Source organism: Mustela lutreola, chromosome 9, assembly GCF_030435805.1.
Source record: "Mustela lutreola isolate mMusLut2 chromosome 9, mMusLut2.pri, whole genome shotgun sequence".
NCBI lineage: Eukaryota > Metazoa > Chordata > Mammalia > Carnivora > Mustelidae > Mustela > Mustela lutreola.
The window spans coordinates 124,568,272-124,580,849 of record NC_081298.1 but is presented as its reverse complement, the minus strand read 5'-3'; the positions used below and the strand labels follow the sequence as shown (position 1 = coordinate 124,580,849).

The 12,578-nt window shown below is 52.4% G+C and overlaps 1 protein-coding gene across 2 annotated transcripts; it reads right to left on the bottom strand.

Annotated features, from left to right (window-relative positions):
- Positions 1-459: 459 nt before the first annotated feature.
- Positions 460-10,452, bottom strand: MPV17 (mitochondrial inner membrane protein MPV17). 2 transcript variants are annotated; one of them, XM_059188788.1, is made up of 8 exons: positions 10,370-10,449; positions 9,792-9,866; positions 2,797-2,912; positions 2,499-2,591; positions 2,296-2,391; positions 2,029-2,061; positions 1,731-1,783; positions 460-748 (listed from the first exon to the last, which is right to left on the bottom strand). In XM_059188788.1, the coding sequence occupies exons 2-8, from the start codon at positions 9,859-9,861 to the stop codon at positions 679-681; spliced, it is 531 nt and encodes a 176-aa protein (XP_059044771.1). In that variant the 5' UTR covers positions 9,862-9,866; positions 10,370-10,449; the 3' UTR covers positions 460-678. The 2 variants fall into 2 exon arrangements, with proteins under 2 accessions (XP_059044771.1, XP_059044772.1); XM_059188789.1 differs by lacking the exon at positions 2,029-2,061 and having other exon boundaries at positions 10,370-10,452.
- Positions 10,453-12,578: the final 2,126 nt, after the last annotated feature.

The following is a 12,578-nucleotide window of genomic DNA, read 5'->3' as shown; positions in this document are numbered from 1 at the left end:
TCATGACCTCATCACCCCCGAAGGTCCCACTGCCTAATGCCATCACCATGGGCATTAGGTTTTCAACAGAGGAATCCTGGAGGGCACACAAACATTCATCTATAGCATGTGGATTCAAGTTTCCACTCTGCCACTGGCTGGTGCTGTGGACACCGTCACCTCACTTTTGTGAGCACACCTGAGTGTGCTCCTCCATAGGAGATGATAGGGATTGGCTGTCTCTAGACTTCCTCCCAGCTCTAGAAATTCTGACTGCCCCATAGTTTCTGCTGGGGCCCTCGCATCACGTCTACAGCTTTCAGACTACGTAATTACCAAACAGATCTGTGGAGGCACCATATACAGGTTCAGGGCCCCCAAAGAGCCGGAGCTCCAGCTGGGCTGGGAAGGTTAGAGAGCAGATGTGTCTGTGAGGAGTGGGGGCGATGGCACTGTGGGATACAGGGCTGAGTCCCAGCAGACAAGACCAGACGCATTTATGGGGTGCCTACCACATGGTGGGGAGAAGACCATTATAAAGGTTGTAATGATTTCAAAAGAAGTCAGGTGCTAAGTCCATTAGGTTCTGAGTGACCACGGTACCCCAGGAAAAGCGATGTGCCCTCTTCGAGGAGGCTCTCTGAGCGCGCTGGGGTCAAGCCACAGCACTGTCTGCACAGACATCAGGGTGAGGCTAGCCTAGAGCCGGTGGGCCTTCCACGACAGGTAGGAGTTCCAGACGACTGCGACACACTGGACAACGGCCAACCTGCGGCACAGCGGGGCATCGTGAGGACAATGGAGGATGAGGAGCAAGCCTGGGGGTGGGGAGCTGGACGAGTGCTACGGGAAAGGAGGGCTGGTCTCTGAGAACGTCTACACTGAGGTCTCCCTCCTTCAGCCCTGAGGGAGGGACATGTGGCTCAGACCAGAGGACAAGCAGGCTGGGTTCTGGGGCTGTCTGAGCTCTGTCTCCGAGCCTCAGAGTAGAACACCGTCATCCCGCCAAGAGTGGCTCTTACTCACTCCTGTCCAGGCTCCCAAATACTCGTCTTTGTCCACCTTTACCAACTTAAGAGAGTCTACCTTCCAAAACCGTCCAGCCGGCCATGAAAAGTAGCATCTCCTTCTCTTTACTCTCAATTTACCTTTTTCTAGTTGCAAAGAGTATCACAGGGACCCTAGTGTTGAGGACCATTAAGCGACACTATTCATGTAAATGCTGACTCCACCCCTCTGAGGAGTTTCATTCTTTTCCCATTCCCCATGCCCTTTCACCACCCAAAATTGTAAGGACTCATCTTGAGCTCCGCTGTGGTTTTCACTGTGGTTTCAGCAACTACCCTTATTATTAAGGTGGACTAGTGCTCTGCAGCGGACTCACGGGCCCACGTTCCTCCTCAGCTCTTTGGTCTCCCTTCCCGTCCAACCCAGACGCTACCCGCCCTGGCACTGGCCCTGCAGCTCTGCCTTCGAAGGTGAGCGCTCAGGCGGGGCGGTGGGGGAGACGGGACTATGAGCAGGAGCCTCTTCGAGAAGATGAAAGAGAGTCAGTAGGCAGTTCTGGGACAGCTTCGCTAAAGGATCAGAAGGTCTGACTAGCATGCCTGAGAGTCTGAGGGACTCTGATGGGACAGCGTTCTGTGAGGGTCTCCAGTGACACCAGGTCGAAAGGAGAATCACTTGGTGTCCAGCTGTTTGTGCCGTGCACCTTCCCTGGAGTGGGGAGGGGGTGTCAGGATGTGTCTTACCTGTAATGAAGGGGGACCAGGTAGAAGTTGGCTAACTGCACAGCGGGCCAGAGCTACAAGAGAAAGAAGGTAAAGGTTGGGGGGCTGCCTCCCTCACCCGACCCCCAGACTCACCGGCCTTCCTCCAGCTTCTGCAGACAAGAACAAGGCGGACGGGTGAGGGTTTCCCTGAGCACAGTGCCCACACTGGGGACAAGAGTCATCCCAACTGTGGGATTTCTATGGCAGGAGGACCCCCATCCCCGGGCACTTCTGGACTCAAGAAAGCAGAAGAGACAGCTGCAGAGTCAGCGCTTACATAGTAGTTGGTGATGAGGGCGTCAGGATAGTCCTGGGGACACAAAAGAAACAAACTCACCCATGCACACACTTCCAAGGAGCGCCCACCTCCCAGTCTGCAGAGCACCTCCAACACAGACCACACTCCAACCGCACCCCCAGCTCGTCTAAGCCGGAGCCTGGGGCTCTGCCTGCATCCCACCGGCTCCTCCCCACGAAGCCTGCCTCATTCCCTCGGGACTGCCAGGCTGCCAGCTGGAGACCGTCCCCCACCTGCCCTGCTCACCCGCTGCAGCTTGGCCCAGTTGTCCTGGGCTGACAGTCCATTGAGTGCTCCTACCAGTGAGAGGAAAGAGCCTAGAAAACATGGGGCAAAGCACCCCTGGGGAGAGAAATTAAAGTTCTGTGAGCACAGAAATCCCCCAGCCCCCCACTCCCCGCCCCGCCATGCCAGCTCCTGCTTCCCAAGTCCCTTTTCCTTCTGCTCACCTGATCCAACAGCATCTTCTTCAGCGCGTCTACCTTGCTGGTGCCAGGGATGAGACGGTCCAAGACCCTGTACCAGCCTCCTACGGCGGGGCCCTGAAAGTAAACCCCAGAGAGGACAGAGTGTGTGGCAAGGGGAGCGCTTGGCTTTTGCATCACAATGCTCCTCTCTCAAGGATTAGAAACCAAATCCTATCTAAGGTTGGCTTAGATGCACAGGAGGGCAAGGGAAATTGAAGAATGACATGGAACTAAGACCACCGTCCAGTCCTCCAGCAACCCCACTGTAGACAGAACTTACCACGAAGCCACAGCCCAGGGAGACCATGATCAGGGTCCGGCGAGCCTGGTGTCCCCGCAGACCTCGCTTCTCCACCAGTTGCTGTGAGATAATGTCACCCAGGCCCATCAGGGACCCTGCGCAGGGTACACAGGTGTTGTCAGGATACCTCCTGAAGGTAGGTTGCCATTCCAGGGACGGAAGGAAGTCCCTGAATGAGGCTCTGACCCTTAGAGCCTAAGAGATAAATTCTGGGGCAAATGGCCAGTCCTTTACTGCCACTTCAAAGTGTCATTTTAGAAACTGAGCTGAGCAGCCTTCATCAGTCCAGGACCCACAGACTGTGCCCAGAGTCCGAAAGGGAAGTCACAGTCAGCAACTGCAGATGAAGGGGAACCTAAGGTGCTTGGCACTGAGAACCATGGACTATCAGAACTGGAAAAGCATGGTGCCTGGGTGGCTCAGTGGGTTAAAGCCTCTGCCTTTGGCTCAGGTCATGATCCCAAGGTCCTGGGATCGAGCCCTGCATTGGGCTCTCTGCTCAGCGGGCAGCCTGCTTCCTCCTCTCTCTCTGCCTGCTTGTGATCTTTGTCTGTCAAATAAATAAATAAAACCTTAAAAAAAACACAAAAAACTGGAAAAGCCTTCCAGATAATTCCATCCAAACTCCTTATTTTTGAGATATAGAAATGAAGGTCTGGGACCTCACATACCCAGTAAGTGGCAGAACCAAGGCAAGAACCAGGTGGCTTGACTTCCTACACGGTGATTTTTCCAGGAATCATATTGTGAACAGATCCTGTGTAGAATGGTAAGGAACTCTGGGGTTTCTCCCCTAGTCCCAGGCGAGACCCTGAAAAGTGTCCTTCACCTTGGTCTTGGGGTCTCTCTTTGTGAAGGATAGCAAGAATAATTCATTTTCTGAAGCATGAGTGCTTACATGGTCCCAGGCAGGAAGCCGACTGGCTGAACTGGTAAGAGTCCCCACAAGTAGGATCCTGGTCACCTCCTAGCACAATCAGGTAAACCCAGACATCCCCCCATTCACAACCTCGGACTGGGGGGGACAATAGATATTATAGCCATTCCCCCCAAACCCCAGGCCTTTGTACCTGCTTCCCCCTCCCTCATTCATACAGACACCCCTTTCCCAAGCAACCCTAGTCAGACGCCCACACCCAGAAACCAAGATAGAAACAGTCACTATTTACAGAGCCCCCCGTCAGTTATGGTGGCATGATGGTTTCCAGCAAACACACACACACAGGGTCACTTGGGAGTGACCAGATGATCTCCGGCTCGCCTGTCCGTATCACTGAGTAATGAGAGCCCCCCTCCAGCCCTTCAGACACCATGGTCCCTGTGCCCTCAATCAGCACTGGGCAAATACATCCTTTAACCCTAGTCCTTGGTACAGAGCAGGCTCTGACGTCCACACTGGCTGTGCACTCATAGCTCTTCCCCCCGCAGCCACCGCAAAGCCCTGCCCCAGAGCTGCAGCCGTTGCCCAGGCAGCTGGGGAAGGCTGAAGGCTGGCGCCACGACCCCCACGACCCCCACAGATGGCCTCAGCTACTGGCACTCCCAGCCCTGGAGCAGCTCTGGGGCCCCAGCGCACCCATCATGGTGGTCCTGCCTCTCCTCTCCCTGAAACTCTCAAAGTGCTGGAGGCTCTTCCCAGAACATGCTAGCCATGACCTCCCAGGGGGCGAAGAGAGAATCCTAGACATCTTTGTTCTCTTATCCTACGCCACACCTAACCAAGGGCCTGGCAGGTGCTCAGAAAACCAAGCAAGGGAAAACGCCAATGTATAGTCCCGAACAACAGGCCTGCTCCGGGAAGGGCATGAGGAGCTCCCAGGCCCATGTGTGAGGACCTGTGAAAGTGGAGGCTTGTTCCCAGCTCCACACAGTTAGCACTCATCTCCCTTTCTCCTGCCTCACCTCCCCCAGGGAGGGCTTGCTTCTGTGGCCATGCGTCAAGGCAAGGCAAGGATACCCGGAGAAGGCCCGCGGAGGGCAGAACAGAAGGCAGTCACTTCTTAAATGAAGGGACCTAACAGCTTGATGTTCTACTTTGGCAAAATGTTTACAGTTTACAGATGGATCTCACGCATTTAATCCTCACGAAAGGCCTGGGAGGTGGGGTCACACCTCCATTGAACGTCTTTAAGAGATGAGGTTATTTAGTAAGGAGTAGAGTTGGGGCTGAACCCAGGCCTTCTCTCGAGGAACAGGAGGCTAGGGAATCACGGCAAGGGCAGAGACGTGGGCTTATGGGTCAGTGGCGCCAAGAGGCCTCTGTGCCTTCCACTCCCAGGGGACTCCTTGCCCAAGCAAGGCCCCCAAGGCCACACATCAAAGACACTTCTTAGATTAATGCACTTCCTGTCTTTTACTGCCCAGGAGGTGACCCTCTCTGTTCCTTGTCACCTTGTAGAGACGGCAACAGTCACCCAACTTGCCAACAGTCACCTAACAAGCTAAAGGCAGAGCAGGAATGAAAACCACAGTCCGGGGAGCCAGCAGCCTTGGAAAAAGATGGATTCCAGGATCCAGACCATGCCCGTCAGGTGGAAAGGCAGCAGTAAGAGGGAGGAGCCCCTGCAGCCTTGTCCATTTCAGACAAAACCGTGCCCAGCCATTCCTCCTCTGCCCACAGGCCATCAGGGCGCTGGGCCTGCAGCAACCCCGGGGCAGTTGAGGCTTTGGTCAGTGCCCAGTGCAGGCCCGCATCTCCGCCCAAGCAAGTTTGGGCAAGAAGAGCTGACATTTAGATTCCTCCTTCCACCTTCCCCAGCACCAGAGCCCAAACAGGCCCCAGCTGGGTTCTGGGAGTCCTCCTGACATATTTGGTTGGTCTAGATATTTCAGTGCTCTGGCTCCCCTTGCCTTGGACTTGTTTCTAGGGGCTTGGAGCCGGAGACCTGCAAAGACGTACTGCCCGAGCCCTGATGGGGCAGGGCAAGGGGCTGCAGGCACTGATGCCCGATGCCAGGCCGGGCGAGGAGCCCAGCAGGCAGACACTGGCGCAGGTGTGACATCATGCCCTTGGGTAGGTGCCAGTTCTCATGCCGTCACTCCCCACCGGATTCAGTGGAATGAGGGGGTGGGGAGCAGGCGGCCTCTAGCCACCGGTCTATTTGGGACCACCCCTTGCCCGCTAGTTGAAAAGCCTCAACTTCCACACCGTCTTCCTAGTTCCCTACTTCCGCTATTATGTTCCTCTCGTGGCTTTTGTGTATGGGGTCTTAGTTGCAAGAAAATAAAGTGCTAATGGAAGATGAGAAGGTTGAGGGGCAGAAAGGTGGAATGGGGAGCAGGAAGTGTGCCCTTGAGGATCAGAGGCCTGGGCGACAGGTAGAGCTACTGGCATGGGGCCAGCGGTGCTGCCGACTCTCTCCTCCCCAGAAGTCTCCACAATTAAAGGGCTGCTTGGGCGGGGGGCCGGCTCTGATAGACCCCAGAGGCAACAGAAGCCTAACAGCGAGAGAGGGGGGAGTGCTTTCTGGGGGACTGATCTGGATGCTTTCCCCATTCCTGGACCGAAGCTGTCCTACTGCTAGAAGGTGGGACAAAATGGAGGGCTCTGCAGCTTCTCAGGTATGTAAACCAAACCAGTGAGGGCTACGCTCAGCTTCCCAGGGCCCCGTAGTCTCGAGTACAGGGCAGAGCACTGGGAAGTGCCAGCTCTACCACTGACCACGGGGACCCCAGTGCACATCACCCCTGCCCCTGCTGCAGCCTCCTGCTCTACGGTGTCAGGGCAGGACTGGATGCTCCCTTGCCTGCTGAGTGCGCACGCCTGGCGGAATTCAGACTCCAGGGAAACCAGTGTCTGCAGCAGCTCAGCTGCCCCATAGCAGGATTAGAGTGGCCAAAAATGGATGGAGCTGGGCCCGGGGCCCAGTGGAGACTGGAAGGGCCCTTCAGAAAGGACGGGAAGAGGCTGACTCAGGCTGTGTGGAACACACAGTGGACCTTTTCCCAGCATGCTCTGTTCCTGACTTTAGCTTGGTCAACCATTATCAGACACTTCTCTTGAACCATTTCGGATCCTGATTCACTAATCCCTGACTCCGCCCACTACCGCAGCTCAACCTGGGTCATACCCAGGGCTGTGCAGTGGATGCCTCACCGGGGGCTACACACAGGTGTCGACATTCCACGTGTTTGACCAATGGAGGAAGAGAGCTGGTGGGTAAAGGTTTCTTTTCTCCGGAAAAGGCTATTCTCCCCTGTCGTCCTCAGAGGCATTTCAAAGAGCTTCTCAGTCAGCTTTACAGGATGGAGCAGCCATGGGCCTTAAGCAGTATGCAATCCGATCTTCCTCATACTGGCTCGCCCTCCTCCCCCACGGGACAACTTCCTACCCCTTACAAAGTACCTGCACCAAAGCCCCAGGCCCTGCTACTTGGAGAACCAAGGCTGAGAGAGTCACCCATGTTCAAATTTAAGACAAATGGAACAAATACAACCAAAACACCACTAGAAAAAGTATCACTTGGGGTGTCTGGGGGGGGGGCGCAGTCGGTTAAGCATAAGCATCCTACTCTTTTTTTTTTTTTTTTTAATTTATTTGACAGAGAGACAGAGGGGCGGGGGGTGGGGAGCAGACTCCCCGCTGAGCAGGGAGTCTCATGCGGGGCTCCATCCCAGGATCCTGGGATCACGACCCAAGCTGAAGGCAGAGGCTTTAACCCACTAAGTCACCCAGGCGCCCCAAGCATCCTACTCTTGATTTCGCCTCTGGTCATGATCTCAGGGTCGTGAGATTGAGCCCTGCATCACACTCTGCTCTGAGCATGCAGTCTGCTCGAGAGTCTCTCTCCTCCTCCCTCTGACCCTCCTGCTTGTGCAAGCGCACTCTCTCTCTCTAAAAAATAAATAGATCAGTCTGAAAAAAAAGAACAGCTTGCTGTGTGTGGGTTAACAATACTCATGGAAAGGGCCAAGCCCAGGAGCCTTTGTGTCTATTAAGCATTTCTTAATTTCTAAAGCCTTTTCACAGAGATAACACTGACACTAACTCTGTGAGGTCGGCTAACTAAACTCAATTCCTGAACGAGGAAACTGAGGCTCCAAGAGGTTTACTCACTTACTTATCTCTCTTCAGGCACCTACTGAGGGCTACGACTCTTAAATTCAAATCCTGCTCTTCTAACTCCAAGTCTGAAATCCCTATTTTGTCTTCCAGTGAGGACACTACCCCCGGGGGAGGAGCTACCCCAGGGGGCCTTACGATGCGCTAGGATCTAAGATCAGCCTGGGGAGCTAGACCCACCTCCTCCCTTTATTTGCAGTTTGATCCGAATACACTAGCAGCAGGGAAGAAGTCTGAGAAAAGTGCTTCCTAGAAAGTGCTTCTAGACCAGCACCCCAGCATAGCCCATGTATCTGCTCGAGGGCCCCTCTGAAGGCCAGCTCCTGTGTCCACTGCACACCCCTTGGGTAGGGAGACACAAGGACTAGCTCTCTCTCTCTATTCTTGATGCCATGAGGGGGAAACTTCCGTCCAGCAGTGAAGGGCCCCGAGGGAGTCTGAGGCTGGCAAAGGGCCCAGCGTGTCAGTCCCATCTCAGCCACACAGTCCAGAATGAGTCACCACACACGCAACCAGGTGAGTCATGCAGGCTGATGGACACTCTGAGGACATGGGGTGGTTGGGCACAGAGGTTGGAGAGGGGCCCAGGGAGGGGCAAAATTGTCCATCCCTTGGCCAGTCACCCAATGAAGTTTCTAGGGCTGAGGTGGGGCTGTTCCAGTAAGAGGCTTGCTGTTCCTCCGGCTTCCATAGCCTGCCACTCAATAGTCTTCTTGTTGAAGAAGCCCATGGTCCTCCCTAGAATCCTCTTCCCTTCGTCTAAACATAGGCAAGATCCCATCTTAACCCAATCACTCTTGCACTGCCCCAAGTCTCAGAGCTTCTAGTCCCCCCTCCCTGTAAAACTTACCGTATCTCTGTGCCATCCCTCACTTCTTAGCTAATGTGCAAAGTAAAGATGGTAACAAATACAGGTTAAGTCACTGGGTTACGTTTGTAAGGCACTAGCCACTCACTGGATTTGGAGTAAACATAAATCCTTGATTAGTATATTATTTGGGGATACATAAAAGGGTAGTAAAACTATAAGAAAAGCAAAAGAGTGGTATAAACAAAACTCATGAAACCAGTTATTTCTTGGCTTGTATGAATTAAGGAAAGGTGCTCAAGGGTTCTCAAGCTGGGTACTGATACAAGAATAATCAGGGTTTTTTTTGTTTTTGTTTTTGTTTTTTAAGTTTTAAAGATTTTTTATTTATTTGTCAAAGAGAGAGAGAGAGAGGGAGAGAGAGCGAACACAGGCAGAGGCAGAGGGAGAAGCAGACTCCCTGCCAAGCAAGGAGCCCGATGTGGGACTCGATCCCAGGAAGCTGGGATCATGACCCAAGCCGAAGGCAGCTGCTTAACCAACTGAGCCACCCAGGCGTCCCAAGAATAATCAGTTTTAATACTATTTAAACCTTACATACCTGTCTGAACTATTCTTTTCTATGTTAAGATATTATTTCATGAATAAAAAAAAAACAACTAAGAAAAATAAACTGGGGTAAGAGTTCTGATCCCAGCATTTAATAGGTGTGTAATCTAATGTGGACTCAAGGGATCCTAGCTTACAGATCTTTGTCAGAGCTATGAGATAATGTGTTGAAAGTGTTTTGCACACTGTTAATATGTTAGACGAGCATTTGCTATTGTTAGCTTTCTAAGTTAAGGTCTCCTGGGGCAATGCCTTTAACCCCAAGGGATTAAAGCTTTCTGAGGACTTTCAGATCCTACTTTACAGCAGGTAAAACCCTTCCTTAAGAACAGCCCTGGGGGCCCACCCACCAAAAGACTGGGGACAACTTCGGATGAGAGACAGCCAACCTTTCAAGGGGGCTCAATAGAAGCAGAAAATGAGGAAGGTGTGGTGGGGTGAGCTTCTGTCTCCCAAATCAGCCTGCTCTGGTCCTGCTCAGGTCTATTCACTCACCAGCTGTCAGGACCTGTACTTTCCACGGGTGATTGGCCAGGGCTCGCTGGTATGCCCGCCAGAGTGCCATGATTCCTGTCAAGCCAAGAGGAGAGGGGGGTCACCCCCTGCCCCTCCCCACAATTAAAGACACCCTTGACTTTTCCCTGTCTCCACTCCCTCTCCTCGGCCCGCTTCCAATACGTCTTAGAGGGGCAGAGGCCTCAGAAGGGATGCTTCCTGGACAGCTTCCTGTCACAGGGATCGCCTTAGACAATCAGGTCACAGAGGAAGGCTGTAGGCGGCTGCGGAATCTCGGTGGCAGCCACCCGCCACCCCATCTCTGAAGCAGAGCCACCTGGGGGCCTCCTCCTTCCACACCGAGATACTTCATAATGGCAGGTTTGCTCTGGCTTTCACCCAGAGTCTGGTCGGTCACCAGATTCACTTAGTTGGAACCAGCCCGTATCCTTCCTGAGTCCAACTCTACACCGGAAATAGGGCCTGTCATTCTCTGGACCTGGACAGGTCACATGGGCTTTGGGTACTAAAGGCACGCGACGATTTGAGCCCTGAAAGGTGGATCGCCCGGCACTCACCTGCCCTCGCCTCCAGCCCCTCCCACGTGACCCGACCGGGAAGGAGTTCCTCCGCAAGTCCCGCCCCTTCCGTCCGACTTCCCCCGGAACTTCCCCCGCCCTCCGCAGCCGGGGTTGGAGTGGGAGTGGACTGAGCGTAATACTCACGGAGAACTGCTCAGCTGTCCGTGTGTGAGCAACCCCTTTTTGAAGTGGACCGCGCGGGGTCTCGGTGAGGGTCCCGCCTTCCATAGTTCCCACTTGGGTCCGACTCTGTCTCCTCATGCCCGTTCTCCCCCGAAGGCTTGGCTTCTTAACCTGGATAGACCCTCACTGCTACCGCACCCCGGAACTGGCCAAGGTGCTGATGCCCTTCTCAGTCTCGAAAACCAATTTAGAAACGATGAGCCGTAGTTAGGTGCGTTATTTTTTCAGTGTCCCTGGGTTCTTCACTAGCCTTGACTGTGAGCTCCTGCATGGGTAAAATTTGTCATCCTCTTAGCACTAGTTTAGTCTTTGTCCACAATGGCCTTTAGAGATGCTGCGTAAAGTGGACCCCTCCATGGAAAGCACGGGATTCCAGAAACTCAAGAGTCCGCGTACTGGCTTGAAACTGGTGGGCTCTGCAGCCTGGTCATCATTACACTTGAACTTAAGGTTCCTCACCTGTTAGACTATGTTTATCACACTGGGCTCCTCAGTGTTAGGGGTTTACAAGATGTTTTTGGGAGGTACCACTCACTACAGGTTCTTCTTTACCTCAGTTTAAAAAATTAGAAAGAGCCACTTTTAAACAAAGGGGTTCACAACTAAAAGTGTTTGGAAATCGCTAGGTTATGTGATTTCTTAATATTCCTTTTCAGCTCTAACATTCTAAAATTTTGTGAGTATAGTGCAACATCCTTTCAAGGGTGGCAGAAACTACTGTAAGATCCGTGGCAGATTTGTCAGGCTGGAAGCCTTTGCTTAACTATATCCAGGGAACTCAACTTCAGGAAGCAGCCATCCCTGACTTTCAGGTTCCCACCTGGCTAGCTCTAGCTCCTATTTACTCAATGCCTATGTGATTAAGACGGAAAATCCTGGGGCGCCTGGGTGGCTCAGTGGATTAAGCCGCTGCCTTCGGCTCAGGTCATGATCTCAGGGTCCTGGGATCGAGTCCCGCATCGGGCTTTCTGCTCAGCAGGGAGCCTGCTTCCCTCTCTCTCTCTCTCTGGCTGCCTCTCTGTCTACTTGTGATTTCTCTCTGTCAAATAAATAAATCTTAAAAAAAAAAAAAAAAGACGGAAAATCCTGTCACAGGTACTTGAGAAACACAATGAGGAAGCAAGATAATTTGATGTCACAAATACTTCACTCAAGGCTCCTATATTCAAAACACCATGCCAGGAGTGAATTTACATTAGTAAATGTAATAGACCAAATGTGGTAGGTTAGAAGGTTGTTCTCTGAATTCAGAGTGTCTACGTTCAAAGCCCAGCACTATGTAGTAAAGTGACCTTTTTCAGACTGCTTAAACTCTCAGAATCTTATCTTTACAGTTAAAATGGGGCAGTATCTACCTCATGATTAAGTAACATACGTGAAATACCTGAAGTAGATCAAATGTTTAAATAAACACGTGATTTACTCTTTTTTTCCCCTTCCCTCTTGAGAATACATGGGGAGAGAGAATTTTTACTAGAGAAATCTGGGAAGCTCCTTGATAAAAGGTGAGATTTGAGCTGGGATCTTGAAGAATGAATGGGGTTTATGTGGAGATGGAGGAACCATGTGAGCAAAGGCACAGGAAGTAAAATACAGGAATCCATAGATTATAGTATAAAGTGTATATATTGGGAGGGAAGGTTGAAGTAGAATGGCCTTCAGAGAAAAGAGTTTATGGTAGAGAAAGAGAGGAAGGGCTGAAAGCATTCTCCTGATATTCTTTTGGAGTTAGAGACCAAGGCTAAGAGTCAGCAGCAGAAGCAGGGCTGCAGGCACCAACCTGCAGCCTCAACAGCATGGGTCGCCAGGTCCCATCTTTTCTGCCACTGAAAGTGGAATTCCATAATGCAATGTCAAGGGGCTGCTGTGGAGGAGCAAAACTTCTCTGCAATGAAGGCACTTCCCTATCAGTCAGCTCAAAAACAAACCGGGCTTAACCTGAGCTTGATTACAGTACTTTCCTCCTTTGCACTGACAGGGGTTGTGATCCCTCTGCCGCTAATAGTCTGGTTGCCTCCGGGTT

What these genes read in the sequence shown, in the direction of transcription:
- MPV17 (XM_059188788.1), bottom strand. Translation starts at nt 9,861, where the DNA reads ATGGCACTCTGGCGGGCATACCAGCGAGCCCTGGCCAATCACCCGTGG. An exon ending in AGTACAGGTCCTGACAGCTG is followed by an intron (nt 2,913 to 9,791) that starts GTGAGTGAATAG and finishes TACCCTGCGCAG; the next exon opens with GGTCCCTGATGGGCCTGGGT. An exon ending in CCCTCATCACCAACTACTAT is followed by an intron (nt 1,784 to 2,028) that starts GTAAGCGCTGAC and finishes TTTCTCTTGTAG; the next exon opens with CTCTGGCCCGCTGTGCAGTT.